Raw genomic sequence first — 15,638 nt, 5'->3', positions numbered from 1 at the left:
TCAATACCAGATTGTCTTTTTGTTTTCCCACCTCCCTTGGCCTCAACTCCTTCCTCCCCCTTGGGTCTTCTCACCTAAATATTGGAAAAGGTGGATTCTCCGTCCTGCTCCTTGTGTCAGGGGCGCGTAGATGTGTGGGGGGGGGCCAGCAGAGACCAAGTGACTTCACTGGTGCAAGCCCCGCTGTGGGAATCCAGGCCTGCTGCGACTTTGTAGGTTTGCTGCTTTACAGTCTTTATATGCAGTTCTTATGTTCCTTTTAGTTTGAATAATAATGTCTTGCTTCTTTCCTTTTAGGTATGGAAAGGTATTTTGGTGTTGTCATGCAGTTTGAAGATGATTATGGGCCGGTAGGCGAAAGCGTGGTGTGCGCGATGCTGTCCGCTGAGTAATGCTTGCCTTTTATATTGCTAAGCTGTGTCTTTTCTCTCCTTGCAGGTTGCGATGTTCCTCGCCGAGCGCCGTAATGTTCCAGCGATGATACTGACCAGGAGAGGACTACCCAGGTAAGAATTGTGTGGCTTTCTTCATTCGGGAGGAAACGTGAGTAAACGCTTACTAATGCTGTCTTTCTTTCTCCTCTTTCCAGGTTATGGTATTCCAGGATGCATGCGGTGCCGGATGATGGAGTTCGTACCTTCAGGTGAGTGGAACTGAAGTCAGCGATGGATTGAAGACAGGATACTGTTCCAGGTAAGTTTCGTAGTGTTCTTTCTCTCTCTGCAGGTCCTTGGTTTCAGGTATGCTGCCATCAAAGAACTGGACACGGTGAGCGTTACGCTGCCCACAGCAGAATAACGCAAAGCATGTTCTGCTGTTTGGGTGTGGTTTAAATAGTCTCAGGTAAAGTAGTCCAGGTAAAATAGTGCCAGGCCTCCCACACCCAAAGTAGTCCAGGTAAAGTAGTCCCAGGCCTGCCCCACCCAAAAGACTAGAACACATAGCTCATTTCCTTGTAACTGAGCTATGTGTGTGTGTGCGCGCCTCCATGTTGGCTGAACCCCCCAAGTTAAATAGTCCCATTCTAATGTTGGTCTTCATGATGGTTATGTGCCTGGCGCCAAAGGCGCAGGACTGACTCCAAAAGAGTCTTGGATGAGGTTTTAAGGCCTTTGACCTGGCCCTAACTGGAAGGCTGATTTGCCAGTGAGGGCCAGGGGCAAGGGTCATGACACCTTGCATTACTGGTTGTAATTGTGAAAGTAACCATTTGGTTTTACTCCCCAAGAATAGGTGTGACCTATCCTGAATGTGTATGAAAAGGTTTTGACTTTCCTAGAACTACTGTTAGGTGTACCAAATAAGGTTCTATACTTGGGTCTGTGTACCTTCAAGTATAGTGTTGTGTTTTTATACTGTGATTTCTTATAATGTTTTAGTACTTACTTAACCCTATATATATCTGGACCTACTTGTATTTAAATAAATGCTTTATTTTCACATACTTAGTGTTTCAGTGTTTCTTTGGACCATTTGTACTGATTCTACAGCCCTCTCTCCCTCCTAAAATAAGCCTGGCTGCTCTGTCTGTTCTACCATGTACTCGGGTGGTACAGCCTTATACTAAGAGTGGAGTCTTGTACTGCCTCAGTTGAGTTGGTAGCACTTCAGAAAAACTGTCCTAATAGACTGTCAATGCTGGGAAAGGCTCATCTAGAGTTCAATGGAAGATTCTAAAGTGTCAGCACTTGTACCGAGAACCTGTTTAACCGTATCCTTCTTTAAACCTTTCCTTTCTGCAAAGTATAACTAGTGCGATCTATAAATGCCATTACTGCCCTTGTGAACGAAGTCACCTCCGGGTCTAGGAATTGTGTATGAAGCAAATCCAAAGGGTATCCACGAACGTGCGCTGATCCTGAAAAGTGATTTGAAATTATATTTACATTGTAACAACAAATGGCCTTTTTAAAGAACTCTTATTTAAAAATTGGTGTTAATGAAATAAATAACTATTTATAACTGGAACCTTGAGTGTAAGTGTTACTTGGCTACTTGTATTCGTGGATTTCATCTGTACAGCTCTACAGCTCACATTTACCCCTCTTGATAAACCTGGCTGCTCAGTCACTCTACCAACCTGTGTAGTACAGACCTATACCAGTAGGTGGGTTACCTAATACCAAGCAGATAAGTCTTGCGTGTAGTCGCACACACTTTGACTGCACCAATTCTTACCTAACAAACCTACAGAGAGGATTGGTTCTGGGTTGAGTTCTCGGGAACGAGGGCCTACTTTTACTGGCCAACTAGAGATCCATGTAGTGCTGGAGGCTCTAGAATCGATGAAGGTCGATCGAGCTGCTATTATTATCATTAGCACTTAATAAGTACAATTCATATGATCGGAAATTCTTTCATATTCTCATGATTTCTCTTTTCGTCCTGTAAGCATTATTTCAAACATTAGGATTGTTTGTGAAAACGTATTAAATGTTTGATATAATGTCTAAAGGATAAAAAAAGATTATTTTTTATTGAGATATTGGTTGCCTTAAGGCGACCTCGCACAAATCCATATAACTGTACAAAACCTCATCACATTACACATTCACATTTCATTTTCAATAAAAATCAATGTTATACAAAGCCATTCATTGATACTAAAACAACAACATATGAGCTGCATATTGTCACAGTGGGGCACCAAGAAGAAGGCAAAGATGTCAATAAGGAAGATGGTGACTCGCCAGGAATGCAGCACGAGTCCTGGTTTCACGGTTGTGCCCCTTGGGCAATACTCAGGATCTTTTAGATGTAATAAAAGACCTTCCAAATGATCAACCCCACTGGCTGGAGGAACTAAAAACTAGAGCAGTGGATCACTGGACAGGGCGAGGCGTCCACCACTCCAGGGAATTACCAGTGGGAGAGCAGCGATCCTCTTCTCAAGCTGGCTTGTCTTCTCCTGGGAAGGCAAATGTACCAGATTCAATGTATGGAAAGATCAGACTAGTTCACAACCATCCCTCCTAATCCCTTATGAACAACAAATATCTTTGTTTTCCCTTACCATATTGAGCAATAAGGCAATCATAGATGGTTCAGAAAGATGTCCAGGATAAACGAGTAATGGTAGGGAAGGTTAGTTAGGAACTTGTACCCGTACGGCACAAGGGGACGCACTAGAGTCGAGTTGGTGCACAGAATAGTTCCCTGGAAAGCGCCTTCGAGTCTAGTGCACGTGTCTTTGGATGTACAGCAATGGTAAAGTTCAAGGACAGAGTTTCCAGTTCACAAGATGAGAGCAGGATCCCAGAATGGAGAAGAGGTTCTTTTTAAGGTAAGATACCTGAAACTTTTTAAGGTATCTATAGGTTTTAGCGGGTGCGAAGCATTACACCTCAAATTGATTTTCTCCCCCAACAATTGTCTCAACTTGATAGTTATCTATAGACCACCATCACTGGTCTCAGATTTCTCACTGGAACTTTGCTCACACTTAAACGCTCTGAGATCCGTCAACGCGTCTACGGTTGCCATGGGAGACTGGAACCTCTGGCGAGGCAACAAGAGGGATAAAGGGGCTATAGCACTGGAAAAAGCTTTGAATAACCTCGATTTCAAAGTCCTTAATAATGATCCCACTACCCCCCAGGGAAATCAGTTAGACTGGCTGTGTGGTCACAATATTTTTCTACAAAATTGCAGCACCACTCCCTGCATTTGGAGTGATCATCATTTGATATCGGCCAACCTAAAGCTGCCCTGCTATGCACATAAGCCTAACCCTCATACTAAGGCAGCAATCAGAAACTTTAAAAATCTAAATGAACACCAGCTCAAGCCCTGCTTGGAGAAAATTCTGTGCTCCTTTCAGGACCAGGACTCATGCGCCGAATTGCTAGACAAATACAACAAACACTTAGTCGAGCTAGTAGAAACCGTGGCGCCGCTCACCACCAAACTAACTAGGAGGAACAGTAACAACCAAAAATGGTATACACCAGAGCTTCTGCTATTGAAGAAGGAAAAACGGATTCTGGAAAGAAAGTGGATCACAGATAAAGCGGTGGATAGCAAAGCGAGCTGGAAAAGGAAGGATAGGGAATATAAAGAGAAAATCAAGTCAGCCAAGGCTAATTTCTTTAACACCGAAATCGAGCATGCTGATAACAACACAAGCAAACTCTTCAATATTTTGAAGAGTATAGAAAAACCTGCATCTCTTACTCCCCCATTTTCCCCATCTAAGGAGGACTGTAATATGGTGCTCAACGCTTTCCAAGCCAAAATGGAAAAGGCGAGGCAAAACATTATTAAGGCTAGATCTACCTCGAACCAGGAGACCTGCCCCACCGAAGGGAACGCACCTGCCAGAGAACAACTCTTTAAATTTGACCCCATCTCAGAAGCAGATATGCTAGAGGTGATGAATAACATGAGACCCACTACCTGCGCAGAGAACATCCTGCCCCCGGGTATTATTCTTCAACACAAGGATATATTGCTCCCATCCTTCGGAGAATAGTGAACGCGTCATTTCATGAGGGTATGGTACCTAAAGATCTGAAGAGAGTTACCATCACCCCTCTAGTTAAAAAAGCTGGACTAGATCCCAAAGATCCCGCAAATCTTCGCCCTATAACAAACTCGAATTTTGTTCTCAAATTGTTGGACAAGGTAGCCACACAACAACTCCAACACTTTGTTGAGGACCAGGAGATTCTGCATCAGCAACAATCCGGCTTTAGAGCATCCCATAGCACTGAAACAGCTATGCTAGATCTGCAGAATCAGATGCTGACGATGCTGGACGATAACAAATTGGGGATGCTGATGCTGTTAGACCTTAGTGCAGCGTTTGATTTGGTGGATCACCGCCTTCTCATTAAGGCACTTAGAGAGAACGTTGGTTGCTCGGAGGGAGCCATTGATTGGCTCCTATCCTTCCTTTCCAACCGCCAAGCGAGAGTACACTGGGGTAGCAGTTTCTCCGACTCATGTGACATCATATTCGGAGTGCCTCAAGGTGCTAGCTTATCCCCAATGCTCTTCAACATATATATGCGCACTTTGTGCAGCCTTTTGGTGAAAGCTGGAGTGTCATTTACTAACTACGCAGATGACACCCAACTCATATTGGAGTTGGGGGGTAGGAACCATACCACAGACAGTGAAGTGCTCACCAAGGTTTATAAGTTAATTGACGACTGGATGCAGGCAAACTGGATGTGCCTGAACGACTCCAAAACCGAACTGATGCTGTTTGGCTCCAGTCATCAGTTGGAAAAACTAGGGGTAGAGTACAACTCTTTTCAAATCAAAAACGCCATTATCCAGGTGGTTCCGAAGGTAAAAACTCTGGGCATGATGGTCGATTCAGTCGTCGACTCTCACGCCCAGACTAACTTCCTCCAAAAAAACTCAGCATACTATCTCAGGCTGATGAAAGCTATCAAACCACTGCTTACTGAAGCAAACAGGGCAACGATAGCCAGAGCCATCATCCTCTCACGGCTCGACTATGGGAACGCCCTGTTGCTGGGAGCTGCATCCAAGGATCTATCTAGTTGCCAGGTTATCCAGAACAACGCGGTCAGATTAGTAAAAAATCTGAAAAGGAGAGACCATGTTACTGAAGAGAGGCTTGCTCTGCACTGGCTCAGAGTAGAAGACCGTATTAAGTTTAAAGTTCTCTGCCTGGTACACAAGTGCCTTTATGGCACAGCGCCCGCCTACTTGAAAACACACATAATGCCCCACAACCCCATCAGAAATCTACGCTCGGGTGGAAAATGCCTCCTGCACGTGCCCAAGTTTAAGCTAAAAACAGGGCTGGGCAGATCCTTTCTTGTGCTGGCTCCTAAACTGTGGAACAGCGTCCCTGAATCACTTAGGTCCGAAGTTAATCACTCTGCATTTAGGAAGAGGTTGAAGACACACCTCTTCAGATGAGATCCCGGGCGTGGGTTTGCCATCAGTGACCCGGCACGCTATAGCCTGCTGTACCCATCGTCCGTCTCTTACGTGTTGTCTGTCTTGTAGTCTGGTAGCAGCAGTGTTTTATGTACAAGCGCCCTGATGCCTTCGGGCTACCGGCGCTATATAAAAATTAAATACATACATACATACAATACAACACTCACAGCGGTTGCGCCCTAAATAGGAACAACTGGGAGAACATGTGCAGAGTAGGAAGTGGAATGGAGTGAGATGTGCAATAACAGGAGCCAGAAACACGAATGCACTGTCCTTAGGTCAAGTCGGTGGGTTTCAGGAAGTAACATTATTGGGTATCAGAATTATGGCAAGCCGTAGCTACAGAGCCTCGTGGCAGACAGTAGCCGGAAACGCAGAAGGAGCAGGGTGGCTGATCTTTATAGGACCGCAGTTAGTATAAAAAACAGCTCATGTAACCCAGCTAGGTTCAGAGTACCAGGTCTCGTGGTGCAAGAATATGCCGATGGAACGGCAATGAACGCTGACTTTAGTTTATAAATCACGGGATACAATGTTGCAATGTGAAAACGCAGAAGAGCAACCTTAGCAAACAGCATTTGGATATGAAGCCTGGCGTCCCAGAAACACCTGCCGTCTCCATGGAAACCCCTCAGTGACCTTGTTGCGTGAATAGAACGGTCTAGCTGCCGGTCTACGGGCAAACTGCTGTTTGTCAGGCACATCAGTAAGCAGCCTTCTTTTCTTGGTTACCATAGAGGTACCTGCTGAAGAAGCAGCAGGGGCAGGCATGACACATATACACATTATACAAACCCAGGGAGCCACTGATCCCCACTCACTATTTGACCCCTTAAGCCTTCCCCAGATCCACTCACTGGGGTCACAGAGGTTTCGCTTTACTATAGGGTAACCCCTTAATCGGTCCTTCCCAGCACAAGAGAGCGGCTTCAGAGTGGCAATGGTTAACATGTCTTCTCCCCTGCCCCACCAGACATGCGAGAAAGAGCTCTAATGTGTTTAACTGCGCAGTATCATGCACTCAAGCACCCAGCAGTCCTCATCTCTCCTATTGCATCGCTGACCACTCCCATTAAATATGCACACATGTATGTAGCCTGCCTTCCACACACACACATTACATGTTCCTAAAGATGCTGTTTCTGTACACATTCTAGGCTGCCTAATCGCCCCAGTCACTAATATATTAAGTCTAAATCTTGAAAGCGTAGTACACCAGTATGCCTTCTGAAACTTTCGAAGATACAATTTACAAGACCTCATTTTACTGATTGTGTTTCTCCAATCTGCCTGAAATGTCTTCTTTTTTTACCAACCTGTGATTACTTCCTAGCTCTCCCGCCGCTTGACACGCATCTACTAAACTCGTGTCTGCATTCCTTTTGTCACTTATCAGCGGGCCATATGCCTACCTTATCACGTTCATGAGATCCGTGGACAGTGATCCTACTGGAGGATCCAATGTCTTTCGATAGACTGTCAAGATCTCCCAATCCAAAAGGCTGTTCAGAGACATCCACCCCAATTCAAACCAGAGAGCTGAAATGGGTAGACACTCCGGCTGGACACAGGCTTTCCTCACAATCTCGCTTCAAACTTTTCCCGGCCCAACACTCCGGTAGCTGTCCCTATTTCCATGCCATAAAGAAGGCGGGGGGAGGGCAACCTTAATTTTATGCAAGGCTATCGGGGGTTTCATTGGCCCAGCTGCGGACGGATCACAATTGTACACAACTCACTATCCCCACAAATCCTAATACTAAAACGCTTTCAAACGCCCCCCCACAGCCAAAGTCAGAAGCTCTAAAAAGCTGACCAGACTCAACCTCCTCCAACTCTTAGATACTCCTGAACTCAAACCCGTGTTTGCCAGCAATCCCGCCGTCCTCGCAAACCTATACTCACACACCCTCACTAAATCCATCAATGCCAAATCCCCCATCAAAGACAAAAAAGATAAAAAGTCTATGCATACCAACTCCTGGTACACAGAAGAACTAGCTGCTCTATGCTCCTCCAAACGCATGGCACTAGCCAACTGGCAATCCACGCCCAATGATCTCACCCTTAGAGAATTCAAAAGTATCTCCTCGACATACAAAAAAAGCCATCTTTAAGGCTAAATCTGAATCCTTTAACCAGCGCATGTCCACAGTGAACTCCAAATCCAAGGAAATGTTCACCATATTCAAAGACCTCATCACACCTGCCACCAGCCCAGACATAATTATCAAAGACAAAGCTTGCTGCTCCAGTATTCAGGCTGCCCTCCTTAATAATATCAAGCTTCTGCAAGATAAAATCCAGTCACAACGAGGATCTCTATCCGAACCGGACAGTATGCCGATGCCCAATCCCACCCCCACCACACCTCTAAACCTCCTTTTCTCCTTCAGAGACATCACAGATTTAGAAGTCGCTGACCTCATTCAACGCATCAAACCATCCACTTTCAAATGGGACATTTGCTGCCATCTATCATCAAAGAGTGCGCCAACGTCCTATCCCCTATAATCACGGCATTTATCAATGCATCCTTCGCCACAGGAACCGTGCCACAAAGCTTAAAGCTAACTTTGGTCCGTCCACTCATAAAAAAACCATCTCTAGATCCAACATGCCCAAACAACTACCGGCCCATAGCCACTATCCTCTTCCTTCTTAAAATTCTTGATAAAGCTGCCCACATACAGATCCAACACTACCTCGAGTCCAATGCCATCCTAGGCAAGAGACAATCGGGCTTCCGCAAAGGTCATGGCACAGAATCCACCCTTCTAGACCTAAATAACCAAATCGTGGACCTAATGGACAGGGGCAAACCAGCCCTCCTACTGCTCTTAGACCTCTCTGCTACGTTCGACCTGTTCAATCACGACATCCACAATTCCATCTATCGAACGCAGCCCACTTCTCCTCTCATGCCACCTCCTGGATAACCTCCTTCTTGGAGAGCAGAACCATGAAAGTATACTCCGATCAGGCCAATGCAGACCCCACCACCATCCACTGTGGAGTTCCCCAATGATCCTGCACTGCTCCTACCTTTTTATACAACCTTTTCACGAAGCCCCTCTTTGAGAAACTAGACTCGCTCGGCAGATCCTACACGAACTATGCCGACGATGCCCAGGTACTCCTCCCCCTCTCTGGCGATTATGACCAAGACAAGGCAGCCCTCCTTCAATTCTACACTACCATCCAAACCTGGATGGCTTCTAATGGTCTATGCCTTAATGGGGATAAAAACAGAGTTAATCCTCATAGGCCCCAAGGAAATTCTGCCCAAACGAAGCAAAGAATACGAAAACATTAACATTGACAACACCATCATACCCATCTTTTCCTCTGTAAAAACCCTAGGAGTATACATAGACTCCACTCTCTCGATGAATCGCCAGGTCAGCGCCATCTCCTCCACTGCTGTCCACACCACCAAACTCATTAATGCCATAAAACCCTTTCTCAGCTGCCAAAACTGCCTTTCCATCGCCCGAGTCACTATTGGAGCAAAACTGGATTACTGTAATGCTCTCCTTGAAGGCACCTGAGCAAAAACAACAGGCAAAGAATAGTACAAAACAATGCGCTTTGAGCAGCCCTTAGCATCCCAAAAGAGCCCACATCAGACAGGCAAGACGAGCCGTCCACTGGCTTCCCATCAAAGAAAGAGTCTACTTTAAAATCCTCACCCTCACACACAAATGCATCAGTCTCTCCGCCCACCTACCTATCAGAAACCATCACCAAAGTCAGCTCCACACGCCCAAAAAGAACCCATCACGCCAAGCAACTCCGCATCCATCCCATCAAAAGGTCTAACACCGGAGGCATCGGATTTCCAAACATAGCTCCTAGACTCTGGAACGCACTACCATACTCTCTAAGAGCTGAAACCTCCCTCTCAGCCTTCCGCAAAACATTGAAAACCACACTCTTCAAGTAACCCTATGCTCGTTATGTCTCCCTCTCTCTGTCGTAGTTGTAATTTCCACTCTCCTCATGTCCTCCTACACTGTGTCTCTCACGTAACCTAATGTATTTGCCTTGTAACGTCCTGTAACCACATTTGCTTCCCCATGGAACCGGCAAGCCTCAATGTGACCGCGCCGCGATGCCTCGGGGCTGGTGTGCGCTCTATACATTCAAATAAATATAATAAAATAAATAGAAAATTTGAAGATCTTCATGCTGGTTCCCTTCATTTGGGCCGATGGTTGATTGGCCTTTGTCACAACACTATTAAAGGTTGAGCTCTTGTTTGGAATTGGTTCCAAATGGAAGAAGAACAACGTGTATATGATATTTTTAATGATATTGTTACTTATGAGCGGCAAATAAAAAATGGGTGTAATTCTCAGATGTATTTATTCTTCAGTAATTTTGAGCTGCAAAGAAACTTGTGGAAGCTCTACCATCACGCGACCAAAGACTTGTCCTTCTTTGCTCTTATGTAGCCCTGGCGTCTCTTCACTCCGTTTGGTTTCAATCTCCAGCATTGGATCTTTCATGGATCTGCCTGCAGGGCATATTCCCCCCCCCCCTCTGATGCCAGGGAATATTCACTGCATTGGATCCAGGAAACATCCCAGTGCTGGAGAATGAAACCAAACGGTGTGAAGGGACACAGGTGCTCTCCTCCTGCTGCAATCCACACCATGATCACTTGAAACAAAAATGTAAATTTACTCAGTTTTCCTTCATGTTGCGTAGCCACATTGCATGTCTTTTACTCAATAGCACATGCGTCTGAGCGGTCCTACTCCGGTCTTACACTACTAGGGTGAACTAGTTCAAGATTTTAGCCATGGCGCTCTAAAAAATCCTCTTTCTATTTCCTTCTAGAAGTAAGCACTTTAAAGGACCTCTTCGGACTAGCGAGCAATGGTAAGTTCACATTCCTGCATCTTTCAATATAGTGGGTGAAGTTGGTGTCCAATCAAATGTTTAAGCTCCGGTTTTCAATAGCACATTTCTGAGAACTTCTCCCCTGGTTGTGTGTTCGTTCATTCGGGTCTGGCATTCCTAGTGTGGCCTTCCTTAAGAGGAGGTCCTTTTTTGTTTTTGTGAATGCTACTTTTGGTAGGTCTTGTTCTAGCAGGCAGTGGGAGATTGGGGGTGCAGTGGGACTAAATCTCTATAAATGCCCACTAGAGCCGCTGTTCCACCTCAGTGGTTAATCCCAGTGAAGAGTGGATAATGCTGTAGGGACAGGTGGGGTAGCAGAGCGGTAAGGCTTATACTCGCGAGGGGTTTGAGAGTGGCTGAGCACTGCAATAATTCCAGTTGGACAGAGAAGTACAACAATATGCAATGATTTATTAGGCCTTTAAAATACAACCTAAGCAAGGACACTTTCATGCAAGCATTATCACACAACCATCAACTGCATATATACACCCACCAGGGTGCATAGTCTACACCCACGAGGGTGCATAGTCTACACCCACCAGGGTGCATAGTCTACTCCTACCACTTGTTAAATGGACTCTTAGTGAGTAAGAAATGGTGTGCTGTCTGTATGTATGGAATTGAGATGGCAAGTGACTTTTTATGGCTGACATCTCTGCCCCTGCATCCACCATTGATGGTTCTCTGTAGAACCCTTACACTTTACCTTAAAGTTAAGCATCAGTTAGTATATTCATCAGCAATACTTTCAATAACGGTTTGGGATAAAGTGAAGAGGTAGAAAAACAGTTCATTCAAAACCAGAAATCTCAGGCAAATTGCAAAATAGGAAGAGTACAGTTAAAACACTTCTGAGCAATCCTAATTCCATAGTCCCCATTTCCAGAAGATATAAGATCAGGTAGGTTTACTGTTGGATTGAACAATTCCAGAGATAGCAATTAAGTGTTCCAAGTGTCCCTTTGAAGGAGGGGGGGCTGAAACCGGTATGTTATCTTGCCCCACTCTTTACTCTGAGTTTCCCAGACACTGCGTCGGAGGTTTTGAATTCATTGGGCCCATTGCTGAGCTTGGACCAATCAAAGGAGATCCAGGGGTTGTGGGTGCAGAGGTCCTTTTCGGAAGCAGGTTTTAGTTTAAGTTGGTTGCAGTACCTGTTTAATGCTTCCAGAGACTGGCCAGCTCGTCGCCTTTGGAACAAAAGGAAGAAGACTTCTGCGTAGCAGGCAACCTCAGGAGACCCCAGACATTAAATACTGTATTCAATGGGAGTCATTACAGTTCATTGGCAATCTTTGGTTGGCGAACAAAAGAAACAGGCTATGCATGGCTTCTGTTGGGCTTGAAAGACTGACTATGCAGGAGCGTGCATCTTGTAGCACAGTGAAGAACCTCCAAGGATGCACTTAGAATGGTGACGACTGCAGCAAGGTAGCCCAGGGGAGGTCTGGGTAGTCGACTGGATGGTCCAGTGACACTTCGGAAGACTTAGCAGGCACGAGCCTTGAACATGGGTCGAGACTGGTTGTTCCCAACAGGCCAGGGGTCAAAGCATCAACGAGGGCCTTGAAATAAGGACAGATGAGCAGTGCTTCAAGAGGACGTGGCTGGAGACGATGCTGGTCAGATGGAATGGTTGTCATCTGGTCTTCTGCGAGTTGCACTTTTTCGTAGGGCTCCAACGATAATCTCTCGATTTGGCTGCAGGCGTCCTTTTTTTAAATACAGGATTTGGATTAAGTCGCCACCAGGTCCTCTGATGGGAAGAGTGTGTACCATTTTAAACTGGCATGTGTCTCTCCTATCCTAGACCGCCACTGGCCAAACATTTTGCCTGCCAATAAGATACTCTGTGACCTGTGTATGGACTGTCCTATCCCCCACATCCAGCCACACACATGGACTGCCACTTTCCCCTGGATAGCAGAGGCTTTGCCTCAGAAAATCTCTTTCCATTTATGGCGATTCCAGACCAAGGGGGCAGGAAGGAGGCCAAAGAACAAAATGGTCAAAAGACGTGCAAACATCTTGTGGCAGGGGCATTTATGAACATATGGTACTGTTGATCGTATTATGTGTTAAAATGCAAACGTGCACATGTAAAAACTAAAAAATGTGGTAGAAAAATAAGCCCTGCCACCAGCTAACCCTGGACGCAAAATTGTATCCACAAAGGTAAAAAAAAAAAATCAAGTTATAAGGATACCAAGCATCCTAACCGCAGTTGACTTGAGGGTGATGGGTGCAGATTTGAAAATGCAAGAAATGGCTTGAAGGAGACAGCCTCCCAGTACTGATGGGCTTAACGACTGATTGAGGGGCGTGGCCTGGAGCCGATGGCGTGCAGAGGCTGATCTGCCGAGCTCCGGCCGAGACGCCGTTTCTTGATCCTTTTTCGCCGGCGTAAGAGAAGCATTAACCCACGAAAAAGAACGTAGCGCTGGGGGAAGAGGATCCTGTCACGATCCGCCTGTCGGTCCAGGTAATCGGACTCTCTGGACAGTGACAACGGTCCCAGACCGCACTCCCTCCCCGCTCCGTGTGAATCCAAGATGGCGCCGCGCGCCACTTAGCAGAGCCCCCGTGAAGAGATCCTCCACCAGATGACACTTGGAGATCGTACAGCAGCACGGGGGGAGAGGAGACTTTGCATCGGGGTGCGGACTCCCGAGCGACACCCGACTGGAGCCAGCACCGGACTTGCATGCCCTCACCCTGCTCCCCCTTCACTGTGCGAGGACCAGTACAGTGGGACCTGCGCACCGGCACAGGACCACGATACGCGACGCCGCCGCGAGCAGCCCACCGAGGGAGGACGCGGGCACTGGAGCTACACCAGACCGCTGCACAGCGATCATCCTGAGGACGGGAGTGCAGGAGAGCGGTCACAGTGACATTCTAGCATCCGGATCCCTGGAGCTACACCCGACTGCAGAGCGGCAACCCTCGCGAGGCTGGGAGTGCGGGAGAGCGGCCACAGCGTCATTCTCAACCCCTGGTTACCCGAAGCCACACCCATCTGCTGAGCAGCAACCCTCCCGAAGCAGGGAGAACGGGAGGGCGGTCACAGTGACACTTCTAGCCTTTGGACCCCCCAATAAGCCAGAGGCTAAGAGGTTAGTGCAGCGTCGCCACGGCAGCAATACCTGCATAAGTCTACATGTTAAGGTGTGTGCGACCATACAGCACACGCGAACAAAACCCCTGCTCTCACCCAACCTCCTGCATTTGACTGAGCACGAATATCCTGGGCACCCTAATCGGAGCCCTGTAACAAGGGGTGACGATTCCTACCCCCTGACAGCAGCCCAACTGTAGAGGCCCAGGGGCCCCATTAGCAGCAAGCCTTAAGCCAGGGAGCAAGGACAACGGTGCCACAGTAGCAGCGGCTCCACAAGGCTGCACGATTGGGAGCGGGTGAGCACACAGCACCAGCGCTGAGCACCCCTAATCATTCCCAAATACCCTCACTGAACTCATCGGACGCGGTTACCTTGGGAACCCTAATTAACGCCCTGATAAAGAAGGGGGTCCCAACTTCTACCCCCATCAGCAACCCAGCTCCTGAGCCCCAGGGACAACACTACTGCTACCCCAATATGGCCGCCAGGAATAAAGCTAAAGCAGTCACTATGGACTCCTTTGTCTCGGCCAAGACGAAGACCCCCACTCAAGCCAGACCTAGCCCCTCCGAAAGCACCCGGACGAGTGAGGGGGAAGTTACAGATAACCACTCCCAAATATTGGAGGCTATTGCTTCACTAAGGACGCACATAGACTCCAAGATCGACGAGTTTAAAATAGACATCCAACTTATTCGCCAAGACGCACATAACTTAACGGAGAGGGTGTCGAACATTGAGAACTCAACAGAGGAAACGGCTGGGGCTACCACAGCCCTACACTCTGAGGTTTCTGACTGGAAGAGGAAAGTAGCTGCCCTGGAAGAGAGGGCCGAGGAGGCCGAAGGCCGGGCTAGACGGGGCAACATTAGGATCCTGGGAGTCCCCGAGGGAAGTGAAGGTTCGAACACCACAACCTACGTAGAAACCTTGCTGCTACAAGAGATTGGGGCCGGGAAGATGACACAGGGCTTCGCGATCGAAAGGGCCCATAGGTCCCTCCAAAAGCGCCCTTCTGGCTCGCATCCACGGCCAATAATAGCTAAAATACTAAACTTCCAGGATAGGGAAACTATTTTTAGACACTCCATGGAAGAAGGCCCTATCGAACGGGGGGACTCTTAAGATAACCATCTACCCAGACTATACTCAGAAAGTGCAGAGAGAGAGGAATTCTTTTGTACCGATAAAAGCAAGGCTTTGTCAATTGAATCTGAAATACAGGTTGCTCTACCCCTCGCGCCTGAAAGTCATTCATAATGGGCGTGCGATATTCCTGGACAATCCAGATGCCACCAACATGTGGCTGGAAGATGATAATCTTGCTGACGGCAGGGACGCTCCACGTACGGAGGACTAAACCCATCAGAACTTTCAAGCAAGCCACATGCAGCCATGAAGGAACACAGAAAATGCAAGAAGCCGGATCCCAGAAGGTAATCCAACCTACAGTATGCTATTACGAAACGGCCCTCGTTCGGCCTCACCGCCGGGCCCCAGCCCCACCCCCAGCGAATAACCCAGTCGGGCCAGTTACTGCCTGACCCAACTCGCGCCTCACACCCGGATGGGTTTAGACGGCTCGAGAGAGCCCGAGCACCACGACAGAGTTGTAGTCGCTGGGCGCACCAGTTTGAGTTTTATTATCAGTTTCATTTGTTACACAGTCTTCGTAGTACTACT

General features: G+C 47.2%; 1 protein-coding gene across 2 annotated transcripts in view; it reads left to right on the top strand.

Annotated features, from left to right (window-relative positions):
- Positions 1 to 15,638, top strand: part of APPL2 (adaptor protein, phosphotyrosine interacting with PH domain and leucine zipper 2) — a 697,737-nt gene that overhangs the window by 311,903 nt on the left and 370,196 nt on the right. For both annotated transcript variants that reach the window (XM_069629945.1, XM_069629944.1), the window contains exon 6: positions 10,768 to 10,809. In XM_069629945.1, the coding sequence (XP_069486046.1) occupies positions 10,768 to 10,809 (42 nt within the window). The remainder of the gene's footprint in view (positions 1 to 10,767; positions 10,810 to 15,638) is intronic.

Source organism: Ambystoma mexicanum, chromosome 12, assembly GCF_040938575.1.
Source record: "Ambystoma mexicanum isolate Mex_15411 chromosome 12, UKY_AmexF1_1, whole genome shotgun sequence".
NCBI lineage: Eukaryota > Metazoa > Chordata > Amphibia > Caudata > Ambystomatidae > Ambystoma > Ambystoma mexicanum.
The sequence above is the reverse complement of the archived record's forward strand: the minus strand, read 5'-3'. Positions and strand labels throughout refer to the sequence as shown.